The sequence below is a fragment of the Fusarium oxysporum genome, chromosome 14 (genome assembly GCF_000149955.1).
Source record: "Fusarium oxysporum f. sp. lycopersici 4287 chromosome 14, whole genome shotgun sequence".
Taxonomy (NCBI): domain Eukaryota; kingdom Fungi; phylum Ascomycota; class Sordariomycetes; order Hypocreales; family Nectriaceae; genus Fusarium; species Fusarium oxysporum.
The window spans coordinates 1,031,613-1,058,272 of NC_030999.1; the positions used below are offsets into that span (position 1 = coordinate 1,031,613).

At 47.0% G+C, this 26,660-nt stretch overlaps 7 protein-coding genes across 9 annotated transcripts; 4 read left to right on the forward strand and 3 right to left on the reverse strand.

Annotated features, from left to right (window-relative positions):
- The first annotated feature begins 1,496 nt into the window (after window positions 1-1,496).
- On the forward strand, window positions 1,497-3,808 carry FOXG_17244 (uncharacterized protein). Of its 2 annotated transcripts, XM_018397263.1 has the most exons (3): window positions 1,657-2,073; window positions 2,142-2,666; window positions 2,716-3,808. In XM_018397263.1, the coding sequence occupies exon 2, from the start codon at window positions 2,200-2,202 to the stop codon at window positions 2,641-2,643; it is 444 nt and encodes a 147-aa protein (XP_018258023.1). In that variant the 5' UTR covers window positions 1,657-2,073; window positions 2,142-2,199; the 3' UTR covers window positions 2,644-2,666; window positions 2,716-3,808. The 2 variants fall into 2 exon arrangements, with proteins under 2 accessions (XP_018258022.1, XP_018258023.1); XM_018397262.1 differs by having other exon boundaries at window positions 1,497-2,666.
- Window positions 3,809-5,991: 2,183 nt separating this feature from the next.
- Window positions 5,992-6,354, forward strand: FOXG_22703 (uncharacterized protein; the record flags this gene model as incomplete). Its single annotated transcript, XM_018403110.1, has 2 exons — window positions 5,992-6,199; window positions 6,296-6,354. The coding sequence occupies 2 exons, from the start codon at window positions 5,992-5,994 to the stop codon at window positions 6,352-6,354; spliced, it is 267 nt and encodes an 88-aa protein (XP_018258024.1).
- Window positions 6,355-6,477: 123 nt separating this feature from the next.
- On the reverse strand, window positions 6,478-8,430 carry FOXG_22704 (uncharacterized protein). The gene is made up of 2 exons (XM_018403111.1): window positions 7,847-8,430; window positions 6,478-7,775 (listed from the first exon to the last, which is right to left on the reverse strand). Exons 1-2 carry the CDS (start codon window positions 7,995-7,997, stop codon window positions 7,675-7,677), a joined length of 252 nt encoding a protein of 83 aa, XP_018258025.1. The 5' UTR covers window positions 7,998-8,430; the 3' UTR covers window positions 6,478-7,674.
- A 56-nt stretch (window positions 8,431-8,486) lies between these two features.
- FOXG_22705 (uncharacterized protein) lies at window positions 8,487-10,575 on the forward strand. The gene is made up of 3 exons (XM_018403112.1): window positions 8,487-8,706; window positions 8,763-9,741; window positions 9,794-10,575. Exons 2-3 carry the CDS (start codon window positions 8,763-8,765, stop codon window positions 10,168-10,170), a joined length of 1,356 nt encoding a protein of 451 aa, XP_018258026.1. The 5' UTR covers window positions 8,487-8,706; the 3' UTR covers window positions 10,171-10,575.
- An 813-nt stretch (window positions 10,576-11,388) lies between these two features.
- FOXG_22706 (uncharacterized protein) lies at window positions 11,389-12,211 on the reverse strand. Its single transcript, XM_018403113.1, has one exon. The coding sequence runs from the start codon at window positions 11,983-11,985 to the stop codon at window positions 11,569-11,571; it is 417 nt and encodes a 138-aa protein (XP_018258027.1). The 5' UTR covers window positions 11,986-12,211; the 3' UTR covers window positions 11,389-11,568.
- Window positions 12,212-16,434: 4,223 nt separating this feature from the next.
- On the forward strand, window positions 16,435-18,988 carry FOXG_17247 (uncharacterized protein; the record flags this gene model as incomplete). The annotated part of the gene is made up of 3 exons (XM_018397264.1): window positions 16,435-16,499; window positions 16,553-16,673; window positions 18,125-18,988. 3 exons carry the CDS (start codon window positions 16,435-16,437, stop codon window positions 18,986-18,988), a joined length of 1,050 nt encoding a protein of 349 aa, XP_018258028.1.
- An 858-nt stretch (window positions 18,989-19,846) lies between these two features.
- FOXG_17248 (uncharacterized protein) lies at window positions 19,847-22,964 on the reverse strand. 2 transcript variants are annotated; one of them, XM_018397266.1, is made up of 6 exons: window positions 22,893-22,964; window positions 22,046-22,842; window positions 21,307-21,986; window positions 20,657-21,254; window positions 20,312-20,609; window positions 19,847-20,241 (listed from the first exon to the last, which is right to left on the reverse strand). In XM_018397266.1, exons 2-6 carry the CDS (start codon window positions 22,505-22,507, stop codon window positions 20,225-20,227), a joined length of 2,055 nt encoding a protein of 684 aa, XP_018258030.1. In that variant the 5' UTR covers window positions 22,508-22,842; window positions 22,893-22,964; the 3' UTR covers window positions 19,847-20,224. The 2 variants fall into 2 exon arrangements, with proteins under 2 accessions (XP_018258030.1, XP_018258029.1); XM_018397265.1 differs by having other exon boundaries at window positions 22,046-22,964.
- Between the last annotated feature and the right edge of the window lie 3,696 nt (window positions 22,965-26,660).

The window sequence follows — 26,660 nt, forward strand, 5'->3', positions numbered from 1 at the left end:
CAAAGCAGCTCTACATCGGCTAGCCTTAGTAGAGGCTAGGTTAAAGGATCTTGAACAAGCAAATAAGATACTAAGCCGGCGCCGAAGGGCAAAAAGGACTAGACTACAGAAAGGAGGGGCGATGACAGTACAGGAAGCATCGCAAGTAGTTGATCAGATGGATGTTGATGCGCAGGTAGTGGCCGAATCATCTAGAAATGGTGCTCGAGGAAGGTCGGAGCGCCCGGGTGGTCGGCGTTGCGGTGTATGCGGCAAGGCCGGGCATAATGCAAGGACCTGTCGGGTAGTGATTGAGACCCCAGGAGAAGAGTATAGCGAGTAGTTTTAATTGATTAGATGGTTTATGGTGGTTTTAAAGCGATTTAAAGTCAAGAGGTTGAGATTTTTGTGACACTCGCTTATCTGTGACACTCGCTTATCATACACGTTATTCCTTTATGTATATTAATAATATATTAATATTTAGCTAATTTATTAAGTTTATGATATATTATGTTTTATAATGTATTTAATTCTCTTTATATTACTAATACTAATATTATAGTTTTAGGTCTTTAACTTTAAGTAATTACAATTATATAAAACTTATTATATTTTCTTCTTATAAAACCCTATAATTACCCCTCTTTTATTCTAGATATTATATTACTAGGTATTAAGCACCTTTATAGCTTTTATTAATTACTATAACGACTAGTACTTACTACAATATTTATAGTTGGGTATTTTCTTCTTGTTATTCTCTTTATTTAAGCTTATATGTCTTTGTTCTCTTTATTTCCTTTTTCCTAAACTTAAAGGAACTAGGTCATATTTCTACTTAGTTTCCATAAGGTTTTTATTTTCTTATTTATAGTAACCCTTTTTACTATAAATATACTAAGTAGTCTTAGATTTATCCTTTTCAATTACTCTAATAGTTATTACAGTATTGAGCACTGGCACCTTCCGGTCCAAAAAAAAAAAAAAACATGCTCTTTGTAAGTCTAAGGTGGCACCCTGGGTACATGGCTCTACCTCATAAGCAGATGTTCTGTCAGAATTTGGCCGTGCGTAAGCAATTTCTGGCTTAGGGAATGAAGTACTTAGAAGTACCGCTGCTGCCTGGAGTTCCGGGGCGCGAATGTGGGGAAGTGGAGACAGGTTGACAGTGCGAGCTATAAGTACTGTCGCTTGCATCAATCAGGTAAATACATCGAGATACGCGCTTTTTGTATCAAATAAGTGTGTACACAGTGAGGCAACTTACTTAAGGACGATATGTGGGGCTTCGTTTATAAACGAGAGTTATTGTTGGAGAGGAAGGTGCAAGTGTTCAATACTGTAACTCTGTTGCTCAGTGGTTTGTATTGCTGTTGCGATTGTATTATAAATCGAACAAGATCTCACTGTGAGTGGGGCAAGGCTGTGGCGACGGGGTAGCAATTGATGGGGCCACGTATGCATCTTACATAAAAAAATCATGTGCACGGAGGGCGGTGCACGTACGGCTCGCCATTATCAGTACTGTTAGTGCATAATCATTGTTAGGTAGCACTATGAGTAGGGTACCTGTTTTTTACTGACGCGTCGTGGTGGATACGCGACGGAACGCGTGACGAAACACGCGACAAGACTGACCACGCTTGCTTGATGTTTCACGCATCACTTCCCACTAGCAGCCCTCACATGCATGTACCGTTGAACAGGCGCTGCGGTATTATGTGCACGTAGGGATGCTCTAAGGTTATGCACCAAAGTCATAACATGTACACGACCTGGATATGACCACGGTCTGCCACTCTTGTACTGTTACAATCCTCTATAGAGCGCCATTTCTATCGCATGTGAGGCTTTGAAACCGCCTGCCTCTTTCCACTTCCACGAGAACACCCACGTTTGCATGTTTGCCTGCTCAAGCAGTACAGAAATAAACAAAAAAAGAAAACGCAGTTCCCTTCGTTTCTCAGTTACCAGCCAAAGTGATCGACATGGACTCACGTAGTGTCCGAGCTGCACTCGTGCTTTTATTCCTGCTGAGCTTCCTTACTCTCACTGTGCTCCTGCATGTGGCCTCGCCTTCTTCCTCGATGAGTCTGATTCTGCCACAGATCCCCTGTTGCCCGGTAGGCAGTACGATCACGAAGATAACAGCCATCCAGATGTTGGAGTTGAATCTTCCGTGGGGCTTCTCAAGATTTAGAGCCCCTAATCGCATCAATGACCGACTTTGGGGCTATGCCTTGGCTCAAAGTACTATGTGTCACAGGATACGTCCCTTGGGGGCAGCCAGGACTTGCTCGCGGTCTACCGATCAGGGGTATACAACCGTCTTTAACTGCAGAAGTTTTGTCTCTTATACATGACGTCTCAGGCGAGATTATCAGACGGCATAGATGTCGGGAACTTCTCAAATTCGTTAGCCTCATTTCGCAAAAGCCATCCCCGAAGAAAGAAACGCATCAACTTTCGTCTATTCTCTCCTGGAAACGCGGCGCGAATACCAGTCCGATTACTATTGCGGAGGACAGCCTAAGCAACTATGTGTTGCTTATCTATGACGATCGCGGCTTGCACTCGATTACACAATATTGCAGCTTTCCCAAAATGCAGATACGAAGTCAGCGGAAAGCCTCTATATACTGGACCATGTTGCAAACTTGACGGGTATCACGGTAGACTTCAATGTAAGATTACTATTTTGTCTATGATGGAAGATTTACCTAACCGGATTAGTATGGCTTTGCACGTCTCAATTCATTCAATGTGGCTTTTACTGAAGGGTTGCCATTCATTCCGCCGTCGAATCTGAGACGTACCCAAGAGGTACGCAAATACACTCTTTTTTGAGTCTTGGATTGGAATGGCGTTCAGGATTGTCACGATGGTTGGATGATACCCAGTTCTTAATGAGGTTCAAGTTGGCATAACTACTGTTCTTGGTACACAGCACTGAATATAAGGTGGCTTGGGCTTGTGGTGTTTTTTTTAGAGGCGTAATTTAATTGACACTGCGATTGTCCACTTGTAGGGGGGCATGGAGCGATGGCACTGGCACGCCCCCCTACTCAAGTATCAACGTCAGAACCAGGTCTAAACCCAATGGAAAACTCAGAGATTGCCGACGGGATTCTGCTGCTTCAGCCGCTATTTATGGACAAGGATGAGAAGGGGAAGCAGATGGCGCGAGAACTTGGTGAGACTAGTAAATGGCGGTGGCTGATGTGGCTGTGTTGTACTTTTGTCTGCGTTGTAATCCACAAGCAAAGAAGCCATTCCTTCATGCCCCTGACGGTTGACTAAGAACAAGGCAAGGTCTAAGTGCTGCTGTACATCTACTTGATAAAGGCCGACCAAAAAATGAATGACCTCGGGCAAATCTCGGAATGCAGCAAGGCATAGCAGAGAGAGCAGTGCCCGACAAGAGTATTCTGGGCTATGCTGTCTGGAAAGAAGGGTGCCAAGGGGATTGAAAGGATGGCGAGCTTTTACGGAGCAGGGGTGATAAAGAGAGCGACAACTGGGCGCCTTGGAGAAACGAGGGCTTGAGGGCATCGTCTTGAATGTAGTTGCTATCGATGAACGGAGGCGTATGAAGATGTTTGGAACGAGCTGAGCTGTCTTGTACTAGGGCGATGCCGACACAGAACGAAGTTGGGAGAGAATTGGAGAGACGGGAGACGGACCTAAAGTATATCTTGTCTGGCCTATCCTTACTCTGCCCTCCGCTGAAAATACACAGCCCTCTTACCAACCCCATGCTTACGAGAAATACCGGAGAGATGGCCACAATAGCTGAGAGTTTAGGGTTAAGTTTGTGATTACCAACACCTGGCGACGTCAATCATCTTCGCCAGTCAGATCAATCACCAGCCGCTCTTGAGTGCAGGCTCGTCTTATGGCACAGCAGGTCCAACTGTGGTGCTGCGAACTGTTGATTAAGCCAGCGGTTGCGATTCTCTATCATTGGAGCGCCCTTATGCAATTGCTATCGTAGGGTTCTTCTTGACTGCAACCTCGCCGCAAGGTGATATCTCAGATTTTGTACCAGCGTTGATGATATCGAGCTTACACTTTAGCTATACATCCAATGGACTACTTTAAACCTACGATCAACACATCAGCAGATTACCTTCAATGTAGCAGTATTAATGCCTTTTTCTCTCTGATCTGATCATTTTCAGTTCATGCACTTTAATCAACCGGCGAGCAGCGAGTGGAGTAACATGGAAAGCTCAGTCTTGTTGAGGAAAGGAAATTCAGGAACACTGGACAGAAGGGCGCCGCGAGTGGGGCTTCGTTCAGTACGGGCTGTCAGTGACCGAGGCAGACGGAATTCGGGCAATGAACGGTATCCGGCCAATGGGACAAGCGTATTTTTTATAAATCCGTAAATTAACTCCACTTTAAACGTGCAGCATAATATTCCACCTCCTCAACTCCACTTCCTCAATATCACCTCATTACAGTTCAAATTATCTTTTGCCTTCATAATTGATCAATTATGGAAGGCAATATAATATTTAATCCTTTTGCTGTATTAGGCAGATATACTCCGCCTGGCAGAAAGCATTTAAATTGCGTGACGTAGACCATTGTTCTATCGAGACCCAAAGCCGATCTCCCGAAGAATTCTACCGTGGGCCTCAGACATTCGACTCTACCAATAAGGAAAATCCTTTAATAAAGCCATGTATTGACTCAGAGGTTTTTGACTGTAAAGAGTGCGATATGGTTATGAAAGAAGTCCCTTTAGAGTCCCCTGTATGGGATCATGGCCAAATGCTGTGCTGATATTGCCACCACAAGGACATGTAACGTTATTAAAGCATTCTGTGTATTTGCAAGCGAGGTATGCTCACTGCACCTGGCAGTACCTAACCTAGTGCACCACTCCCGCGCCCAAGGTTTTGATCCAACATGCAAGATACGTCAATCTCGGTCCGTTATATTTGTTTATGGCTGTTATGAAACTTAGTAGCCGCCGTGCTGTGCGACATTTATTGCCCTCCCGAGGTCTCCACGGTCAACCCTGTGCTGTGTATGGCTGGTCATGGCCGGTCACTGGCGATGTCTTGTGTGTAGCCGCATCGGTTGTTTTTGCATCTTTTGCAAGTTCCACCAACCTCTGTAGCTAGTTGGTCACAGCTATGAGTAAAGTAATGGGGACAAATGCCGTTGGCGTTGTCAACAAGGTTTAGCCTTCCAGGATCGGCTTTGGTGTTGTTGCTTGACGGCATTGTCACCAAGTTTCAAATCAGCCGATTATGTGCTAATAGACTCTTTGCGGGTTGTCAAAAGTTGCACCGCCATGGGCCTCCTGATGGGGTAATCTCAGGCCTGCGAGATGCGCAGGACAATTTGGTTGGAGGCAATAGAATTTGAGGTAGAGATGAAGATAGTGCTGAATTGTTGCACTGGACTGCGCCGAACCAAGACAGTTTATAGTTAAATTCTTACTTAACAGTAGACCTGTCTGACATGTAGCTGATATTCACGTTAGTGAGTGGGTATTGATGTCAGTGCTGGACATCCAATATTCAACTCTTCATGACGTGTCATAGCGTATCTCAGTCACAAATGAGCAGCTGCCACATGGAAGTGGCGGCGCTCCTTGCCCGCAGGCCCGGTGTTTGTCAGCCTCCAGAAATAATGTACTTTTCACCGCCTGGAGATATTATGATAAGACATATTCGCCGCATACATTTGGGTGCGTCTTGCTACGGCCGTTCGGGACTAAGGCAACCTCAACATCATCAGGTGAACGATAGCGCCACTGCCAGATGTGCACAACAATAGGTGAAAACACTGGATCAAGAGGCTTTTGGCATTTCAGCAGGCATATTAGTATCCACAAGGATCCACAACTCGAAAAGAAAGATTTAAGGCGAAGCCATAAGCATGGGTCTATATGAAAGTCGCAATGACGTGGGTCCAGCATGTAGTATATCTAAACCAGATAGCTGCACAATTTGAGGCTAGAATTAGCGCGCCCCGTCTTCAGCCGCTGGAATGGGTTCCGGTATGCAGGTTGAGCGTCGATATGCTCAACCTTCGTTCAAGCCTCTTAGCTCCACCTTTCCGCTTGCTTCCATCTTTCAAAGACGAGACAGCCTCCGTGCTGCCGAAAGTACACCTGACCATTGGCCTGACCTCAACTCGCCTGGCATGACCCTTGAAGTATTGTGGTCTTTTGCCCCTGTAATTGCGGACTATACCTGTCAGTCTATTCACAGCTATACTCTTAGTATATCTAAATTTTCATGTCGTCCGTGCCTACTTAGCAGTTGTTTAAGGGCCACCCGATCTCGATCAGCGACACAGAACGGCAACCGTGGGTGGGAGCAAGAAAGCCAGGAAGCAACCTCCGTATAAGATCTTTTGTGACTTGTCACCGATAAGTTCAGCTTCACCTAACATAGCCTTGGCTACTAGCTGTCTGGATCATTTGCCAGCATAGTATACCTCGGCTGTATTCACGATCGTACTTGCAACGTGTTGACAGGTAACACTAATTTATATGGAAGAAGAATACTTTTACGTAGTCTCCATCTTGTTGTATACCCAGCACTCGTCGAACTGGAACGTCTTAGGGCTATTGCTTGGGTGATGTTCCATCTGCGGACCAAAGTCAACGATACTTCCTAACAATGACCTGTCCCCTGAGAATAAGGCGTGTTGTGTTTGCAGCTACGCCTTGCGAGCCTGATAATGCCATTCAAAATAATTATAATTCGGTTGCTGTCCCCGCTGCTTCGCCCCGCTGCTTCATCCCGTCCTCGTCCCACCGCGATACCCCCAGAACGGCTACTATAGATCCGCTGCCCCGAACCGCGGCTGTTTTCGACGACTTGGAATGCCAAGATGCTCTTTGATCCTCCGCTACAGAATGGGCTCAACGAGGGTTATGGGTTATGCAAGGAAACCATCCAGTCTACCCTAAAGTCAGGTGGGGACGTCGCCTGGTCTTGGGGGAGAACCTTCCTTCGCCATCATACTTTCTTGGCATACAAGTGTTAAGAAAGTGGCACTGTCTACACCTAAAATTCTTAACAAGTGTGCAACAAACAATTCAATCTGCGCTTTGCGCAGTCGCAAGCCGCGGCGATGGCTTCGCCTACCACGATCACGCCCGCTGCCCCGGACCCGTTCAAATTGGGGATCCACACTCCCGTTCCCTGGCGGATGGCCCAGACACCATCCTCACCACTTATCGCTGCCACCACTGCAGCCACGGAAGGAGCCGCACGAGCCATCCCTTCATCGATCTTTGGAACACAACCAATCTATCATCGAGTCACCCAATGATCTCGCGCGCTAACTTGTGGAAGAGTATAACGCCAAGCTAGCGGTCTTCCAGGTTTTCTGCACCAAGTTTGAAGAAGCCGCCCAACAATTCACCAGCGACCTACCGCCCCCAAGCCGACATACAGCAGCGTGGCCGCCCAACCCACCGCCAACCACAACATGGATATCGACGGACAGATCCACCTCATCACCAAGGGCAACAAACAACCATTGCCCCACCCCGACAGGACCTCCGTGTCTTCATCCTTCTAGAAGCCGGGGCTCCGGCCAGAGCCCATAGTAGCTATGCCATCCGGACCTTCATCCGAGAAAAACTCAGCGCCGTCTTGGGCAAGATCAGACAGGTGTTCTAGGTCCGGTCTGGATGGGCCGTTCTAGTCTCATTTTCTATCCACACTTATTGATGCAGGTGTCGAGGCCATGTTCCATGCCGACTCGGGCAGGATTCTCGTTGCTGATAAGGTCATGCCGAAGCATAGTCCAGCAATCTTTGAGAAGTGTATGTTAGCTGTATCCGCTCACGAACTCGGGTTTCTAAATTCAATAACTCATAACTAACGTTTGTCAAGACCCCGCTGCACCCAGATGCTGCACAAGTAGAAAGCTGCAGCGTTCAGGGCCTCGGCGCAGAGTACCTTAGAATTGAAGCAGTATCCGATAATTGCCTCGCACTGGGAGACCTTTGGACCAAAGCCGGAGGAGAAATCCATGGTTTCTGTGACGTGTGGACTGGAATATTGATAGAATATGGGACTCAATTTTAACAAAAGAAGGTTCAAGGAGAACCAACATGAGATGGTACGGATCTCAGCTATTATAAAACAGTGAATCAAGGCTAGGTCACCCCTTTGTAGATGTCATCGATGAGGGGCAAGTGGGGCAGGCACTTACGGAGTAATCTATAGCCGATGACGATCAAGCATCAAAAGCAATCTAGCGCGTGGTTGTGACCTGAGGCACGAAAGAAGCAATAGTATGGACATATGGGAATATACCGGAGACACGTATACGCATGGGAAGTAGACAGGGTACGTGACAATTAGGGGTATACGACAATTGGGAATAGAAGAGTAGGGAGTAGGCACCAGGTATTAAAGTGGACAAAATACAATCTGGCTGTCATTGTTGGTCGGATGATATCCAATGATTTCTTTTTCCACTTGCATGCTTTTGAAAACCATCCAGTGTGACTGTATTAAGCAAGGTGCGATTGGCCTGATTTCCAAGAAAGAGAAGCGGGGTTGACAGTGAATTGGTCGGCCTCCTGCAGACCAGCCCAACGTCAGCCATGATTCAAAACGAGGGGCTCGCCTCCTCACAGTAGAGCCAGCGCCTAAACTCGTTTTCTTCTTTGCAAATCTCAACAAAGATATTACCAAGACATAATAATCAGAACTCAACCTCGTTGTTTCTCCATAGGTCGGTATTCCTTCGACCCTTTTAAAACTGAGACGCTAAAGAATAAAGGAAAGAAGATGGTTCACCATGCCCCAGGCTCTGAGCCAGTTTCCACTCACCGAGGCCCTCCGAAAACACCTCCCAGCAAAAGGCCATCGGCCTATGTATTTGACTCGAACGGCGATACTCGGATCATTCTTAGCACATACATGGCCCAGACCTTCAAATGGGAGGCAGATAAAATCTGGATAGAGCAAGAAAAGCCTGCGAAGGCATACTACAAAAGGAGGAAGTGGGAAAAGAAGAAAGGGAAGAGAGTTGAATTCTCTCCACCGACTACGCCACCAGCGCCGCAGGAGTCTCCCGTTACAACCTCAACATCGCTAGGAGGCACTACCAACGCATCTTCCATAGACTGGAGTAAGGTAACTTTCTCAGACTTTAGTAATGTACGTTATATGCGTCCGGAATTTTCAGATGGCGACGAAACGGATCCGGAGTGTACTGGCCCTGGAACGAACCCCGACAGCACAAGCCTTCAAATACAGGACTGGGACTATGGAGAGACATGTGCACTTTCCCTTGAGAAGATAGAGTTTCGAATGCTAGTCTCAGGAAAGCACTTGGAGCTAGCTTCATCCATTTTCAAAATAATGGTTACTGGTCCTTTCGCAGAGGGAAAGGCCGATTTATCAGGCGTTCGCCGGATAACAGCGAGCGACTGGGATCCTGAAGCTTTCAAGATCATCCTGACTATCATGCATGGATATCATCGAGATGTCCCAAGATCACTCAACCTTGAAATGCTTGTAAAGGTGGCCATGATTGTGAACTATTACGAGTGCCTTGAGATCGTCGAGTTATACATAGAAATTTGGCTAGAAGGCTTGAGGTCAGACTTACCGACGGTTTATGGGCGAGACTGCATGCTTTGCGTGTTCATATCCTGGGTTTTCTCAAAACCAATTATGTTTCGAAATATGACTCAACTGGCATTGAGGCACAGTCAGAAGTTAATCGAAGCCGAGGATTTCCCAATTCCAGCCGATATTTTTGGTAAGTTTCAGTACCAACTCAGTATGACGGCCTGTGCTGACGCAAGCCGCAGAAGAGATCGACATAGCACGTCAAAGCGCTCTCGCTGTAACCTTCTCAACAATCTACGAGCTCCTTGATCGTCTGCAAGAAGAACAAGAGTGTTCCTTTGAGTGCTCATCCATGCTCCTGGGTGTCCTAACGAAGGAACTCAGAAACCATGGGATTCTGTACCCACGGAACGCCCCACCGTTCGATGGTTTCAGTATTGAAGGTTCTAAAGAGATGATAAAGGGGTTGAAAAAGCCTGGGTGGTACGGCACCAGAAATCACAGGCATTCCTGTTGTATTCAGGACAAGCTATCCATATCTCTGGCAAAGGTGGAAAGCGATCTGCGTGTCTTTGATCTACAAGACTTTCAGGCTACGAAGAATCACACACGTATCTAGAAATGCTGTTAAGTGTTCGATTTGGAGGAGGTGCAACAAGGGTTCTTTACAATCGCGATAAAAGGGCATAGGAGAGCAGCTGGGAGCAAATGAGTGGCAACCGATATGCATCCTTCGGATAGAATTGTGCATGATCTTTAGAGTAAATTGAGGATATGGCATTTTCTTTTCGTTACCTGACGTTAATCGATCTTGGGTTAGTTGAAGATATGTATAGAACCCTCTTATATGACATTCTACGGTAGTGTTAGAACGCCAAGCACTACATTACCACAGGTAATCTAACCGAGAAAAAGCACAAGAGGTTGGTCTCTGCACCTAAGGAACAGAATGATTGGATTCACTGTATGTTTGAGCTGCATATGTCATACATAGTATCTTCGATAGTAGTTATTTTACTTGGCCCACACACGATTCATTATAGTCAGCACTTAAGAGATGAGTCCCCGCTCTAGGCTGAGTTATGAGAGTTTAATGGTAAGATAAATATAGCTACCCAAAGTTGGCGGCGAATGCATGGTGCAAGGGTGCCTTTTCCTCAAACAGGTGTCTCCATCATATAGACAACTTTCCGCTCAAAATCTTCCAGGAACCGCCGTCTACGGAGTTCTTTATCATCCTCAGTACGAGGTTCCGATCCCTCGGCAAAATTCCCTCCCAGGCAGCTGAGGACAACATCCGCGTAGACTCTTCCCATACGCCCTCTGAGCTCTGGTGCAAATCTAGTCTTCAATTCGTCATAAAAGACCCTGAGGTCCTCTGTCGGACAATCTTTAAATATTCGCTTGATAGGGCACCACAGACCAATTTCCAGGAGAACTACTCCTAGACTGTAGATATTAATTTATAGGAGGTACTGTACTGTAGGGACGTTTCATATGTGACTCCTGCGGTTAATTGAGTGGGGTATCGACCAGTAGAGCACTGATTTCAGTGGCATATTGTCGTGGGAGGAATTAAATGTTCATATTCCATAAAGGTATGTCTGGTATCATTATTTAAGAAAAAATTATAAGTGGTTTATAAAACGAGAGTACTGTACTCATGCGCTCCGCCCGTCATCTGACTTGCTCAGGTAAAGCTAACTCCCTCAAACTCTCTGAATCCTCAGGGATGTCGTGCATTTTAAACGATTGCTGATTGGTTGATGTGAAGCAGGGGAAAGAGAGAGCCTGCTTGAATAGCTGCTTACCCTATATACGATTTATCGTCAACTTTTGGCCGTTACAGGTCGTCGCCTCGGATAGAAAAAATACATTTTCTACGACTAAATCAACTTATAGAAGTTTTTAATACAGCGTGGTATATTCTTTTGGTCCGCGCATCACTACAGTTGGAAGGTCTTGCGTCGAGATCTGCTTTTTGCTCTCTTTGAACGCACAAGTCAACCCAACTCGTCTAAATCTCGCCTGAAAGGGCTGCTTTGTCCGCCTCACGAGCCTTCACTCCAACCACAAGCGCTTGCAAGTTCTTAGCGCCATGGTATCGTGTCGACAGTCTTACCGCATCGAACGACACTTGTTTCCATTGGAGGTTCATCAAGGTGGCTCTGCCGCGTTTGTCGAAATAGATGTAGACCCGGTCTGAAAGCCCCGTGTAACCGACATGGAATATCTCGTCCCTCAGATGAACTTTTGGAACATTGAGATTGGCGGAGCGACTTCTAGGGCGGCTGGATTTGGATTTGTGGTGTAAGACAGTTGTGCCTGCTACCGTGCCTTTACGTTTCTCTGTAGCCATCTTGTCTGCGTTGACAATTAATAATGGATAGTTTCGGGTCGAATAAGCGAGGGCTTCATGTAAGAGAGGGGTCATGGCCGAAGGTTTGATACAAGTAGAGAATGAAGCAATCACTGGCCCATGAAAATCTCAACCATTTGACGGAGTGAATGCCGATCTCTGGGTCGAAGTACTTCGGAAATAAGGTTTGCGACCTTGGATCTCGGGAGATGGGGTAAAGTAAACATAATCTGATACGAACTGAGGTTGATAGAGGTTGTAGACCGGATAACAACGGCCTGATTATTGTGGAAGAAAAATCTACCCCACTTTCGGATGACAAAAACCCCTCATACACTTGAGCCCCCACTTCCGGCAGCCTCGTAAGGCTGACGTTTCATTTTAATTTGATGCTAGTACATAGATGTCTACACTTTCTTGCAAGTAGCTATCTTCAGTCAACAGGGCTCATCATTGGGATCGCTAGCCTTGGATCATCTTTGCCGACGGGATAGCGAATAGCGCCCGAGTGCTTTGGTTTCGTTGTCTGGCGCCAAAATAACTGGCTTCGATGAAGCAACATGGCGATTTTCCGGAGGACCAGGGAGCGAAGTCCACCTAACGACGCCTGCATGGTAGCACCTGCGTAGTTCGTCCGTAGTGTTCTCCAGGCAGCGGTATATTGTACACAGAAATCGATACTCTGGACATAGGGTGCACAATTAGAGGAGCATCCTAATTGGTTAGAAGAATAGCAACCCTGACTACTCGTAGGTTTGACTAAAAAGGAACCCCACTCATAGAGTGGGCGGCAAAATTCTGGGACAAGGGCAAAATTCTGGGACAGCCGAATACCCCGCTCAGTCCGAATTTGCTTGATTTCACCACCAAAAACCCAACTTTTGAAAGACATTTCTAAGTATCATTCGGTCATATCTTGTATCTCAATTTGACTTTTCATCTAGACCGTCACTATGACTGATCTTTATCAACCCAACCCTGCCGTTGCGGCTGCACGTGCGATTTTGCTCTCACAACGCCGCCACCGCAACACTAAGGAAGGGAAACCTCTCACCGTGAGAGAAGCTGCGGATAGATTCAGCGCCTCCAAGAGCGCTGTTGGTCGTCATCTGAAGTCAATGAAGCTGTACGGAAAACCTGACTTCAGTGATAACAGCCGCGGCCGGCCGAGGAATCTCGATGAGGCTGAGGAGCGTGCCGTGATCGCGTATATCGTTTGGCTCGAGAGAGCAGGTTTTCCCTGTAATCAGCTACTTATTGAAGAGGCAGCAAATGATTTGAGGGCATCACGAACGCCTCCAGCAGGGCCTGTCGGCGATGGATGGTACAGGCGGTTTCTTCGCGATAATCCGCAGCTGCAGAAGAAGAAGTTAGTTCGAGCTTTCGACCGAGAAAGGGCAGGATTTGAAGCTGGAGATATTGAAGATCTTCAGCAATTCTATACTGACCTTGGTGTAGCTGTTAGAAATCGAGATATCGAGGCCTCACAGATGTTCAACGCCGATGAATGCGGCATACGGATTGGTGCCCTTCGCGAGAGGCTTGAGGTAATTATCGTGAAGAAGATGCTCAACGCCAAACACGATGTTGTTTCTTTCACCAACAGAGAATCAACCACGATGCTTGGATGCGCGAATGCAGCTGGATGTGAGTATTCTCTGGACTTCTGCCCTTATTCTGACATATCTTTAGTCATGATACCTCCATTAATGGTGTTTAAGACTTGGCCAACGGAATCTTGGGATGTTAACGCTCTGGATGAAGGTATTCGATTCGCTCGCTCTGAGAGCGGCTTTTCCAACGCAGAGATCTCGATGGATTGGATCCGTCATTTTAATCGCAATTCCTTCGAATGCACAGCAAAGGCACAGTCTAGAGGCATCACTTTTACTGACTGGTTTGGCTGTGATGAGTATATGAGAGATATCGATATGCCTGACTTCATTTGGCATCAGCCGTATTTTGAGCGGCCTGAAAAGGAGCGGATTTGGCGATTCCTCGTTATCGACGGCTTTACCGGCAAGACCTCCTTGGAGCTCATGGATTATTGTGTTCGCTTCGATATCGAGATCTTCATTCTTCCTCCCCATTCAACACATCATACACAACCTCTAGATGTTGGAGTATTTCAGCTGCTGAAAAATTCTCACCAAAAACGTCTGCGGCATCACATCCGCCAAGGTTATCTCAATTTCAAGCGCTCCGACTTCGTCAGCAAGCTAAGCGAGATAATTAAAGAAGGCTTCTCAGTTCACAACATCATGAACGGCTTCGAGAAGAGCGGAATTTTCCCTGTAAATGGGGCGGCAGTCATTCACAAAGTCAGGGAGAAGAAGAAGTCTCTTCTCGCTGTTACAAATCCTGCTCTACCGTCACTTCTTCCAAAAGAAGCGCGCTTTAAAGATGCTCGCGAAGTTACTCGTCATCTCAAACGCAACTATCGCGATGGCTTCAGTTCACCTACTCGTCATTCCTTCGGCGTTTTGGAAGATGTCGTATGTGAGGCTGTAGTTCTGAACAGCTTCGCAGAAGAGCACATAAAGACCCGACTTGATCGTATTGCCTCTGTAAACAACAAGAGGAATAAGAGGAAGAAGGTAATGCCATCAGGATTATATATTAACAGCGTTACAGTTAAGCAGGTGCGAGAAAGTCTCAACGCTTCAACGAAGAACGAGCAACAAGAGGAGCTTCGCCGCCAATGCCGCAGCTTAAAGCAATTACAAAAAGAAGAAGATAACCGCCTACGAGAGGAATATGAGAAGAGTTACAAGTATGATATAAACAACAACGGGAAACCTGTTCATATCAGCTTTTCACGTTGGAAGAAGTGGAAGCAATTAGATATAGTTGACGAGATTCTCGTTATTCCTCCTCCATCGCGAGAAGCTTCACCAACTCCCCAAGAAGGCTTCTTTTATGATACAAGCGGTTCAGCACAGCAGAAACGCTTCCACGAGCGACTTCGTGATGCCAGCGCTGCTGGCTTTTATCGAAGTCCTCTTCAGGATATGCCTGCCCTTCCTTCGAGCGATGGTGTTGAGATTATGCTCGGCAACTCACAGAGAGATCCTGTTCGTGATAGCCTCACTTTTGGGGATTCTGATGACTCAGAAATCGATGAAGAAGGCCCTGATTTTGTTGATCTGTCACAGGATATCGAGGAGCCCGAGTTGCCGCCTCTTCCTGATCCTTTACCCAGCTTCGAGACCAATTTTTCTTCCACTTATCACAGAATCATGAATACATTACACCCCCAAAGGCACACACAATAATAGATCGACATCCCTTGTGCTGTTGGCGGCCAGATCAGAGGCAGAGCTGAAGGCATCGTGGGGCGAGGAAACGGGGCTGGACTGGCCCGCAGTCAAGGTTCACAATTTCGGCCGCAACACCACCGCAAATATGCCTCGCATGATAAAATAATTTTGGCGACAGCTTCAATACTTTTCAATTGAGTCACAGCAGAAATTTCGAATAGATTGCGATAAAATTAGAAGTGTAAGCCAGAGATAACCTGATTTCCCCACCTATTTCTAACCCATCAGCTGTCCCAGAATTTTGCCCTTGTCCCAGAATTTTGCCGCCCACTCTATGAGTGGGGTTCCTTTTTAGTCAAACCCACGAGTAGGGTATCCACCGCTGGGCACCATGGTTGTTGACTGAATGTCTCGTGGTCAGGCTGAATAGCTGTTCTCCCGCCCAAAACACGAACAACTTATTGACGCAGCCCGCAAGCACTCTACCCAAAGTCAAATGGATCCAGTTATCTTTAATTTCGACCACCCAAAGGATATATACCCAACCTTACAAAGATGCAGCGTCGCAAGCGTCGGAACAAGCACGACTCTCCATCTAGCTCCTCTACAACAATTGGCCGAACGTCTAGCTGTTTCAATACGCGGTTGTTTGCTATTGTTCAGAAACCTAAGAGTTTAAATTGGTGTGCATAATACTACCTATAAGAAGACACAACTGACAAACCAACTCTGTTGTGGCATTTAACAACCACAGAAAGCACAGCGTAAATGCATCCACTACTTATATAGTTAGTTTGGTTTGCATTAATAAGTATAGTTACAAGCCAATAATAGTATATTCATAGGTTCACTAACTATCGATTTCTATCTTGGTGTACCAATAAAGTTTGCGGCGCGAATCAGCCCCACAAATTGTCCGATAGCTGGTAGGGTAGGCACTGGCTTGCGCAACCACATGCGGCCCGCGGTCGTATACATAAAGTCCGCAAGCCCAGCGAAGTTGAGTCGGATGAACTAAATCATGTACGATACTGCCTTTTCTATTGCCATAACATTGTTGCTAGGGTTGTTACATTGGCGCTTTATCAGACAGAGGGAAGTCAGTAGCATCTTTATATCCAACTATCCGCCAAGCCCATACTTACGGCCACGCTTTTGGACCTTGCCGAGTTATACCATATCCGCGAACCAAAACTGGCCACTCCATTGCCGGGGAGACTAATTTCGCTTTTTTCAAGAGTTGTATGTCTTAGACTCCTCCAATATGAACCCATTTGCAAGCAACGGAGGTATTCAGACCATCGCTGAGGGATCGCAACCAATAGCAGAGTAAGTATCTTGTGTATGCGGTTGCCGTGACCCAGGCTGACATATTCTTACAGTGTCTTCTTCGTTCATGGGCTCCAAGGCGATTCTATAAGGACCTGGAACTTTCGGCCTGACGGACAAAACCACCGTTTCAGGCTACCGCAGGGGCTTTTCCCAGAGTCTTCCGCAAGGCCTGTAAGTGACGCTTCAGAAACGGATGTATTCTGGCCCAAAGATCTACTTTCACGAGATGTGACGAATATCCGTATCTTAACATTTGGGTACAATGCCGATGTCCTTCACGTGTTTGCAGCAGCAAATACAAATAACATCTTCCAGCACGCTAGGAATATGTTACAGGATATCCAAAGAGCTCGCTTAGAGGTAAAGCCCTTTCAGTCACGGTGTACACGTTTTGGAGAATTTCTCATATATTTACAGGCGCCAGATCGACCAGCTATTTTTGTTTGCCATAGTTTGGGTGGCATTATTACTAAAGCTGTATGTTCGAACCAACCATGTCATAAATGCATTTCTAAACGTTATTATCTACTCACGCCTGTAGGCCCTCCGACCCTCAAAGGATTCCACTTACCAACCTCATCTACGTAGCCTCTATCAAGCTACATATGGTATTATATTTCTTGGCACCCCGCACCGGGGAGTATCCATGTCATCCTGGGGAGTTTTAGCAAGCAACATGGCGAAATTCGCCTTGCAGTCTCCGAATTCTAAGAATTTGAGAGCAATGCAGGTTGACAGCGCCATACTCCAGGTTGTTGCTGAGGACTTTAGCATCATGATAAGAGACGGTTTAAAAGTACATTCTTTTTATGAAGGTCGCGGGCTCAGTGGATTATATGGGTTGCACGGCAAGGTCACCAACCTTATTCCTTTTTACGGCTTTAATTAACCCGCAGTCAGATTGTGGATGACTTCTCTTCTATTATTGGCGATGCGACTGAAGGACGAGAGGGGATTGACTCGAATCATCGTGACATGGTCAAATTTCGCAGTCGTGATGACGATGGATACCGGAAGGTATCGTCTGTCATTCGCCGTTGGACAACCGAGCTTTCAAACCGACCAAGATCCGATGTGGAAACTCAAGGTCAAGCATCTGCTGGCAGGTACCTCACTACTCCATGTCAGCAACTACAGCTAATATAGAAAGTAGTGGATAGCCTGCCTATTGCCGTACGCCAGATGATCGAACGAGATACAGAGCGAAGATATCTAGCACATCAGCTAGATTCATGTGACATTACTCTGAAGTTACCGTGGTTAGATAGGTTAACTCTTACCGTCTCGTCGACATCTCCAATTCCGAGTCGTATCAGTGCGGGGAACTCTGCGTTCGAACTAAGCGAGGTACTAGAGTTACTCCGCAGGCAATCAAACGCAGATCGGCTTTCACTCCAGGAATACGACTTGCAAACTCTGATATACGATGACACATCCTATTACTGCCCGGTCTCTCAAGAATCGCTACTCCGGTTAATCATCGATCACTTTACAGGGAGAGCCGAAAGGAGTGTCCGCTTTCCTCTGCTTCGATAGAATTGATGTAGACCGTGGGCGCGCTAGCACCCGTCGTAAAGTAGTATTCCTGTCTGGAATGGGTCCGTATAATTCACCTTCACCAGCGAAGCGCGGACACTCCTTTCGATCATCCCTGTACGTCCGTCCGAGAAGACGATAACGTATTAACCGCGAGGACGAATATTGGCAGATTTACCTTCTCTCGTTCAAGACTTGGCCAAGTTGTCCGATTCAATGGAAGAGATAGGACGTCAACTGTAATATTTCCTGGTGGACAGCCATTCGAAGCAGTAAAAAAGTCCGCCGACGGTCTACACCAACTCCGCAAGGGATCTTATGCTTTACGGCTCGATGCCGACCGCTCCCACCTACCGCTGACGTGGGAAGTCATGAGCCTTGGTAAAGCATTAATCGAACCTGATATCGAGGTTCCCCCTTGCATTAGATATATGAACTCGGAAGACTTTGAGGAGTTGCAATTGCGACGGAGCTATGCGTCAGTTGTTATGGAGAACTTCTCTGCCGTGCTCGAAGCCCGACGAGGAACCTTCGCCACAATAATGGACGATCTCGAAGTTATTATGATAATGAGGCGGAAGCCTATTGGGAGCAAAGAAGCTGCGAACGTAGTGATTTCTGGGGTCCAGCTTGTAATACAGGGCGCTCTATCTCTCAACACGAATGCTGGAAACAATGTCGGCTCGGACCCACGCATGGAGTTATTTGGATTAGCAGATCATCTATACGGGAAGCATTTATCCGACTTCCGCAGGGATCAAGATAGAGCAGCGAACTTTCAGGCTTTGCTAGCTCTTATGGGCCAAAATCCCTTGTTGGTAGTCCTGGAAGCTTGCTTCACCAGTCTTGTCAAAGCTAATGCTAGCATTATTGCTGCCAATGCCCTGGTGGTTCCACAACAGTGGATAGATATCGTTACTATGCCTGACGTGGATATTCTTATAGGCTAACTATAAGTTAAAATGGCGAATGTTTTGTAAAATATATATTAGTTAATGGATCTTCCTGCTTAAGCTTTTTATAAGCGTGCAGCTTCATAACTAAATACGCTCCGCAAGATTATTTTCTACTCAAGCATTCTAGTCAGGAACGAGGCCCGTTCTAGGTTTTAGACTAATCAGAACTCCAAAATTCCTATCCTCTCTTTCTGACTTGGAACAGGACCCGTTCCTAGATCGGTCATGTTTACAAAAACGCGTAATGGGGTTTGTTCCCAGCGCGATGGTTCGTGCCATCCCAGTAGAGTTCAATGGGCATTCGGAAATCGTGAGTTGCCGATAACATCTCGTCAAAGCTCTTTCTCAAACAACATTCCAGAATCATGTCCTCACAAGCCCCCAGAGTCCCTGACAATTATTGTTTGCGTCGACACGCGTGTAAACGTGCCCGTAGACCGTCAATCGAAACCGGAAAAGTAAGCCGTCAGAGTATGGTCATATGGAAATAGACCGGAGAGAGACAAACACGTGCGAAATAACCAGGGGTATGCGACAGTTAGGAATAAAAGAATAGGAGATGCTAATGTTGGGACGACATTGGTTCGCCAACAGTCTACTCTCTACGGGCATCATCATGAAGACGGCAAAGATAGTAACATTGACGATAATGATGATGATGGAAGTGGGGAAGAAGAGGATGAGAATTCTGATTGACAGGAACCAAGAAGTCAAGAGGGGATTCTGATATTTGATAGGAGTGGGACTCGATCACATATGTGATAGGTATCACCTGTGAGTTTAGATGAATCACATAATATGTAACAGTGGGGCTTGGATCACACATGCGATAGTGGGGACTCAATCTCACCTGTAGTAATAGACAAATTCAACCCTAACACCTCAGTATAATAGAGACCAGGTTGTATGCCAGCGTACGGACAAAAAGTGTGTAATTTAGTAAACTACAAGCAGTCCTTGGTGCAGTATACTCGCAATACTGCACATGGTACTTCCCAGGATATCAGGAACCATCCAACTCCTATGATGGGCTCTTACAATCCGACCCCGGAACGGGTTTAGCCTGGGCCGAAGTGCTGCAACAATCTTCTCACAGGCACCTGTCTGTCTTGGCTCATCGCGTCCATCAATATTATCCAGAGGGGCCCAAACATAAGAAAACCCAGTATCAAAAACGCAGTCATCACAACCACAGGCATGCTGACGCGATTGCGAGGTTTGGCCATGCCTTCAAGGACCTCCCAAAGCTTACGATAGGTTAGCAACGATAATTAGGCCGCACACAGCAACTTCAGTGGGATTTCAGATTTCACCTACCGCACGCCTGAGCAAACATGTCCAAATCTGCTAGCTTTTTCTGGATGCGGCGAAGCAGATTGTCTTCAATTTTTTCATGATAGGCGAAGAGTGCTTTCCAATTCGCACTCAAGGTCGGATTGTTCGTAATCACCGAAATGGAGCGGTCTAGATCATTAGCGTGACTATGAAGGTCCCTCGAAAGTTCTTTTATGGTGTCTTGAGATTTCAAGAGTAGTTGCCGCAAGGCATACCACGTTTTTGGTTCCACTTTACTTGAATTCAGGCCTCGTTTCGTTACATCCAGAATGTCACGGACCTAGTTATCTTGTTAGATGTCAGCTTTTTCATATACTGACAACGTACCTCATATTTCGAGGTCGCCGTAATTTGACCTAGAACGGCTGCCCACTGGTGTCCCCATTCAGTGATCAGGCCTCCAACTGCGGCCTGAAAAATGGCAATTCCTCCAGATTCGTCACACATTTCGAGACCTATAGCGGCCCAAAGTTTCTGTTCCGCTATGCAGTCAGGATTGAAGACGGCAGTGTCTGTCAGGGTCACCATGGTATACGGTGGATGTTTTTGCCACAGAGACGTGATCATAGCAACCGCCGACCTGGTCTCGATGATGGGGAACTCTGGTATTGAGGCAAACCCGACCGTTCGCCCATAATCTCTATTAAATCGCAGCCCAGTGCAAGTCGGTTTTGCATTAGAGCGAGTGATGGTGTTTTCCTCAATAGACCAATAGCGAATATGAAACTGGGCGTGGAACATGGTGTTGCCTGTGCAACACCAGTTCGTCCAGGGGGTTGTCGGCCAAGTACAGACATACCTCTTCAGAAAGACGGTAGCACACTCGGCGACCTCCTCCATGTGGAGGTCATGCCCGAGGGTCACCTGCGAAAGGGCGAACGCAAAGATCCGCCACGGCATAATCCGGCCGTTAGGGCGGATCGTCCTGAGAGATTTTAGCTGTCTTCACGGATTTGCGGGGCTGGGCTTGCTTATACCAACTTCTGCCAAATATATCAGGCCGTCCTCGCCTTAGGTTTGGGAAGAGTCCGGCTCGGTCTTTGCCAAACTCCACGGAGGGGAATCCTAACGGAGTGAAAGATAACTCCGCCAAGGTAACAAGAGCATCATTGAAGAAGCTCCAATCTCCCACAAAATGTCCGGGATGCCGACGGAGGGTCGCCATGTATGCTAATTTAGCTCTATCTGAGTCTTCAGCCATTGGTCCTTCCAATATATCCGACACATCGCTGGATTTCGGTGAATCCAGGTCTGTAGTCTCAGACCAATCTTGCTTTGTGGCGGGCATTTCTTCCGGCCAACCTCCTTCGATACTTTGTTCCACTAGAGGCCAGATTTCCGAGGATTTTTCACAATCGGATGGTTCAACGGGTAGGGACAGCTCCTTGTAGATTAACTGGCCCATTTCATTTTGTTCAGCAATACACAGCGTCGTGTCCGGGATGTCGTCCTTGTTCGTGAAATCTGGATAGGCTCTGACCCCAAGAAGATCGGGGTCCGGTCCGCGGAGAAGTACTGATTTCGCCGCCATTAAAAGATCTTGCGACACGCTGTTGGTTAGCCGTTGCTTTTTCCAAAACTCGCAGTGGTCAGTTTCGGTCGAGTTAACAGACACCGTTCGGGTATCAACTGCTACCTCCCCCCTCGATTCGGCCGGCTGAAAGTACGTCAGTCAGACAACGACAACCTGTTGCATGCGGGTTGATGACTACTAACGGAAATATACGATGCGCAACTCTGGAACATGGTAGCCTTAGGCGGTACTTCTCGGGCGGCCTCGGGTTTCACGACGTTGTTGTCAAGGGCTTCATTGTCCCGCTGGCCATCAACAAGACTGCTTCTTTCGTCGATTTCGAAGCACATGAACTCGTCGGGTTCGCCATAAAACCCACTATCTCGGTCAGCAGTTGGGATCAGAAGTTTTGTGTCCATATTAATTGCTATTAGGAGACGATGGTCTCGTCTGGGGGTCTTAGATCGCCGAGAACAGAAAATTAGATGAGAGAAAATCAGCCTGGGCACTTTGCTATGCTGGGAAAACCTGGGATATTGACGAGCGTGTGCAATTAAGGCAATCGGTTTAGAAAAGACGCCAGCCATACCCCGCAGTTCATGCTGACAGACTAAAGTGAGGCTGGCCACGAGCAGGTCTAGAGCGCTCGAATGCGATAAGCCCATGAAGCAAGTGGCCTTGATACCACCACCGTAGCCACTGATACTCGGCCACGTTAGGCATTGTCACTGTGGGTGGCCTTGGTCGACGTGAAGCTGCAGGCTACACTTGACGGTGAGCTGCGTGACTAGCGCTCTATTCGTTTTGCTTGGATCACTGTAATTCTGTTCGCGAGGTACTTGACGAGGACTCTGTGGCCCAGGCCCCTTCACTGCCAGCTTAGGCTAGTTCAGGTGAACTCAAGATAAATCAGCAAGAAATGAAATAGAAGAATAGTGGAGGAAACTTCCGCTACGTTGGTTGAGAAAATGGCGCAACTACACCACCATACACAAAGCAACTCGTCACTCGTCGGTATTCAGAATGAAGCAAGACAGGATATACTAATACCTGCAATGCAGTCGGAGGCTTTTTTCTTTGAGGGCGAGTCTATAATACACGTTCCTTCGTCAGGTCTTAGTTGTCTTCGCGGAGCGGGCCCGATCTGCCAAACTTGATGCTACCATAGTTTGCGGGGTAAAGCGTGCCACCTCGCAATGACAGCCAATGATTGCCCATTCGGTTCCCCTCACTGCCATGCCGCAATTGTCCTCCACTAAGTGACTCGCCGAGCCGCTTTTGAGTTGCTCGCCTGCACTTGTCAGTCTATCAAAGTGCCACTCAACGCCCGATGGCCCTGTGCTTCCATCGCTTGCTGATTACCTTGGCTGGATCACCAAATAAACAAACGACTCGACAAATGAGAAATGAACGGTTGTCCGGATAGAATTCGACGCCATCCAAGGCGTTATCTGGCGTGGGGCATTGTAAATGGGATTATTTTATGGATAGGAGCTGTAGGATACCATTGCTGCTACCTTTTAGGTCTTTCTTTTTGTTATCAAAGCAGCGTCCGACAAGATATTGAGTAAATAAAGAACAAATGTTAAAACCTTGATTATTCGGAACGGGCTAAATGGCACTGGAGCAATGCTACAAATGTGAGTGAGATAATCTAAATTAAGGCCATTTTTAGCTTCCGTCTTTTTCGGAGAAATAGCAGGGCACCTTGGCCGGGTTGTATTTAATCATCTCCTTGTACATAAGGTCATCATGCAGTATGTTCTCTTCCATTTCAAAATTGAGCCGATCAGACCGCTTCCTACTTGTTTGATACAATACAATACAAGTCTATTACGCCCGGTAGGCCAACGCCCGATGAGCTCTGAAGCTAAAGGTACATACACTTCGCTAGATATTACCTTGCTCTCGTTCGGCTGTGTACGATTGTCTCCTTGCTTCGTTCCAGGGTGACCGGAAAGGCTTCGTTGATCTTGCCGGCTCTTGCCACGGATATGGGGATTCTGATAGCTACTCCCATGCCTACTAGATCATTCCGCGCGGAGCTGCTTGTCGCTATCCTGACCGCCCATCCTGCTTTGGCTAGCTCTTTGATCTTGTCCTCTTCTTCCTCTCCTTGACTGTTCAGTATGACTTGTAGGCGTGCCTCCCACGGAGCGAGGGTGAATGGCTGAATGACTTCCATGGTATCCTTCGGTAACTCTCTGTATACATCCGCGATGCGCCTGAGTGGAGATATGAAGCGCCTGAAGGCTTTGATTCCTCGTAGGAGATTCCGGACCGGGTTGGTTCGCGGCAGCGTGTGTATGTCTACCCATAGCTTGCTTGCTCGTCTCCAGAACCTTTCTTGGATGGTCGCTATGTGGGCTTCAGCTTCGGCCACTCCTGTCGCCACACTTGTAAAGGATCCTATGATTGCTTGTGCTCCTATCCTTTGTACTCGATGGATCGCATACACCGATACTGTTTTGCACGCATGCATCCAGACGTTGGAGGCATAGTCCACCACAGGGGCTACCATGGCTGTAAAAAGCTGCCTCGTTGTCGAGGGAGCCAATCCCTTCAGCCGTTTCCAGACCTGCGTATTTGGATATGATATATCGATATCAACTGTGCTATCTGGATATATCGATATTGATATATATCGATATCGATATAACTCTCTGCCTCTTAAATTGATATCGAGATTGATATCCACCTAAATACCGCTCTCTGATTAGCTGAAAAGATCTTATCAATCGATTAGATGATGAAAAGGCTTCTGTCGCATATCACCACTAGGTTCGTGCGACTGGATATGAAACACGGGGCGTACCTTGGGGTCGCGTATCCGGTTTCACATCTGGCCTGTCGCATAATCCTAACATGGGCTCAAATAGCTGTTCCCGAACACATGGCTGTTCGATTTCTTTTGTTCTTTAGATAACTCTCATCAATTGACGGGTGCCATCAATGATCCCTGTGGAGCCAATTGTCTGACAACTTCTCTCAATTTCAACATCAGCACCACCATCTCAGTACTCGTTCAAACGGCCCTAGGTATTCTAGCATAATTAGCTTATCCAGGTGATTTATCGACCATGGCATCATCTCAGACCACCGCCGCCTCTACGCCCTCGATTTCGGACCAGCCCATTACTGGGACGTCTCTGGACTTTTCTCTCTTCTTCAAAGCAACGTATCCTGATGAGGACACCCAGAACACCACCGGCGGGTCACGTAAGCGCAAATCCAGGGGTATGGTGATGTATCGATGCCTCCATTGCCCTGCCGATAAGCCCTGGGCGAATCGGAAGCGGGACAACGCATGGCATCACGCCCGGCGGTGCCATGCCGATATTATCTCTTCCCTCGATCGCACGCTCATTGGGGGCAGTTCTGATGTCCTAGATGATGAAAGGGAAGCCACACGCCCTCGGATTGATGCTTTCTTTCCCTCTCGTTACTCGGATGTCTCTCTCCGCCGTATGTTCAACCGCGATCGGTATTTAGATGCAATAATCAGCCTAATCACACGCCGCCGGCTTGCCTTCTCAGCAATTAACTGGGATGAGATGCAAGAGATTATGCTAGCAGCTAATCCTGCTATAGAGGACCTTTTAGTGACCAACCGAAGTGCTCTAATGCGACTAATTGATGCCACATATGAGTTATATTCTTCTCAGCTCATGGCAACTCTTGAAGCTTCCATCTCAAAGATCCATATCCTCTCTGATCTCTGGACATCGCCCCATCGCCATGGGATACTCGCCATCTCTGCGCGATGGGTTGATCAGGATTATCGGCCACAAAGGGCACTGCTAGCGATGCCGGAATGTCGCTATAGCCATAGTGGTGAAACCCAGGCATCTTTAATTATCGATACACTGGCAAAGTACGGCATTGCTTCTAAAGTGGGCTACCATGTAGGGGATAATGCCACTTCAAATGATACCTGCTTGTCTTATCTCTCACGGCGGTTACGAGACGACTATGGGGTACGATAGCCCTTCCCTTATCTCTGGATTAGGATTAATCGGTTGCTAGTTGACGTTTGATCCCTCTAAGCGCCGTATCCGCTGCGTCGCCCACATTATTAACCTATCCCTCCAAGCATTTCTTCTCGCGTCTTCGAAAGAGGCACTAATCGCCGCTCTTGATGCCATCGATGATACCTCAAACGATCAGTTGTTTGCACAGTTCTACGACACCTTGCACGACGCCGGACAGACAACAAGAACAGATGAAGCCCATCAGAGAAGAAGAGCTTCGCGAAGAGGCAATCGCATACTTGAGAACTTCACTGGATGGCAGCATATCGTGCCCCTACGGAAAGTACACAACATCGCGGTCTGGATACGTAAATCTACGCTTCATACGGCTATATGGGACGATGAAATAAAGCTCCGACTAGGTATAGATAATGCCACACGCTGGAATTCATGGTATCGATTGTTGGATAATTTTCTGCGTTATCAATCCCGTGTAAAACAGTTCCTAATTGACCATGATAGAGAGCTTCAAGACGATATCCTACTAGCTTCAGAGTGGGAGTTTATTGAACGGACGCATCGTTTCCTACAGCCGTTTGCCTCAGCTACGTTGTTGGCCGAAGGGGCGCGATCTACACTCTCCCAATCACTCTCGATAATGGATGTTTTATTGCGACAGTACGAGAAGTATAAGGTCGGTGGCGATGTTTTTTCTTTTATCTAATTGATCGGCTAACTAATTGTCTTATTTAGGAGCTTTATAGTTCAAAGGAAAACCATGATCCCCACATGGTACACTGCATCGATATGGGCTGGTTTGTACTTAATAAGTACTACACCTTATCAG

What these genes read in the sequence shown, in the direction of transcription:
- FOXG_17244 (XM_018397262.1), top strand. Translation starts at nt 2,200, where the DNA reads ATGACCGACTTTGGGGCTATGCCTTGGCTCAAAGTACTATGTGTCACA.
- FOXG_22704 (XM_018403111.1), bottom strand. Translation starts at nt 7,997, where the DNA reads ATGGATTTCTCCTCCGGCTTTGGTCCAAAGGTCTCCCAGTGCGAGGCA. An exon ending in GCAGCGGGGTCTTGACAAAC is followed by an intron (nt 7,776 to 7,846) that starts GTTAGTTATGAG and finishes CACTTCTCAAAG; the next exon opens with ATTGCTGGACTATGCTTCGG.
- FOXG_22705 (XM_018403112.1), top strand. Translation starts at nt 8,763, where the DNA reads ATGGTTCACCATGCCCCAGGCTCTGAGCCAGTTTCCACTCACCGAGGC. An exon ending in AATTCCAGCCGATATTTTTG is followed by an intron (nt 9,742 to 9,793) that starts GTAAGTTTCAGT and finishes CGCAAGCCGCAG; the next exon opens with AAGAGATCGACATAGCACGT.
- FOXG_22706 (XM_018403113.1), bottom strand. Translation starts at nt 11,985, where the DNA reads ATGACCCCTCTCTTACATGAAGCCCTCGCTTATTCGACCCGAAACTAT.
- FOXG_17248 (XM_018397266.1), bottom strand. Translation starts at nt 22,507, where the DNA reads ATGGGCTTATCGCATTCGAGCGCTCTAGACCTGCTCGTGGCCAGCCTC. An exon ending in GTTGCGCATCGTATATTTCC is followed by an intron (nt 21,987 to 22,045) that starts GTTAGTAGTCAT and finishes ACGTACTTTCAG; the next exon opens with CCGGCCGAATCGAGGGGGGA. An exon ending in CGGCGACCTCGAAATATGAG is followed by an intron (nt 20,610 to 20,656) that starts GTACGTTGTCAG and finishes CAAGATAACTAG; the next exon opens with GTCCGTGACATTCTGGATGT.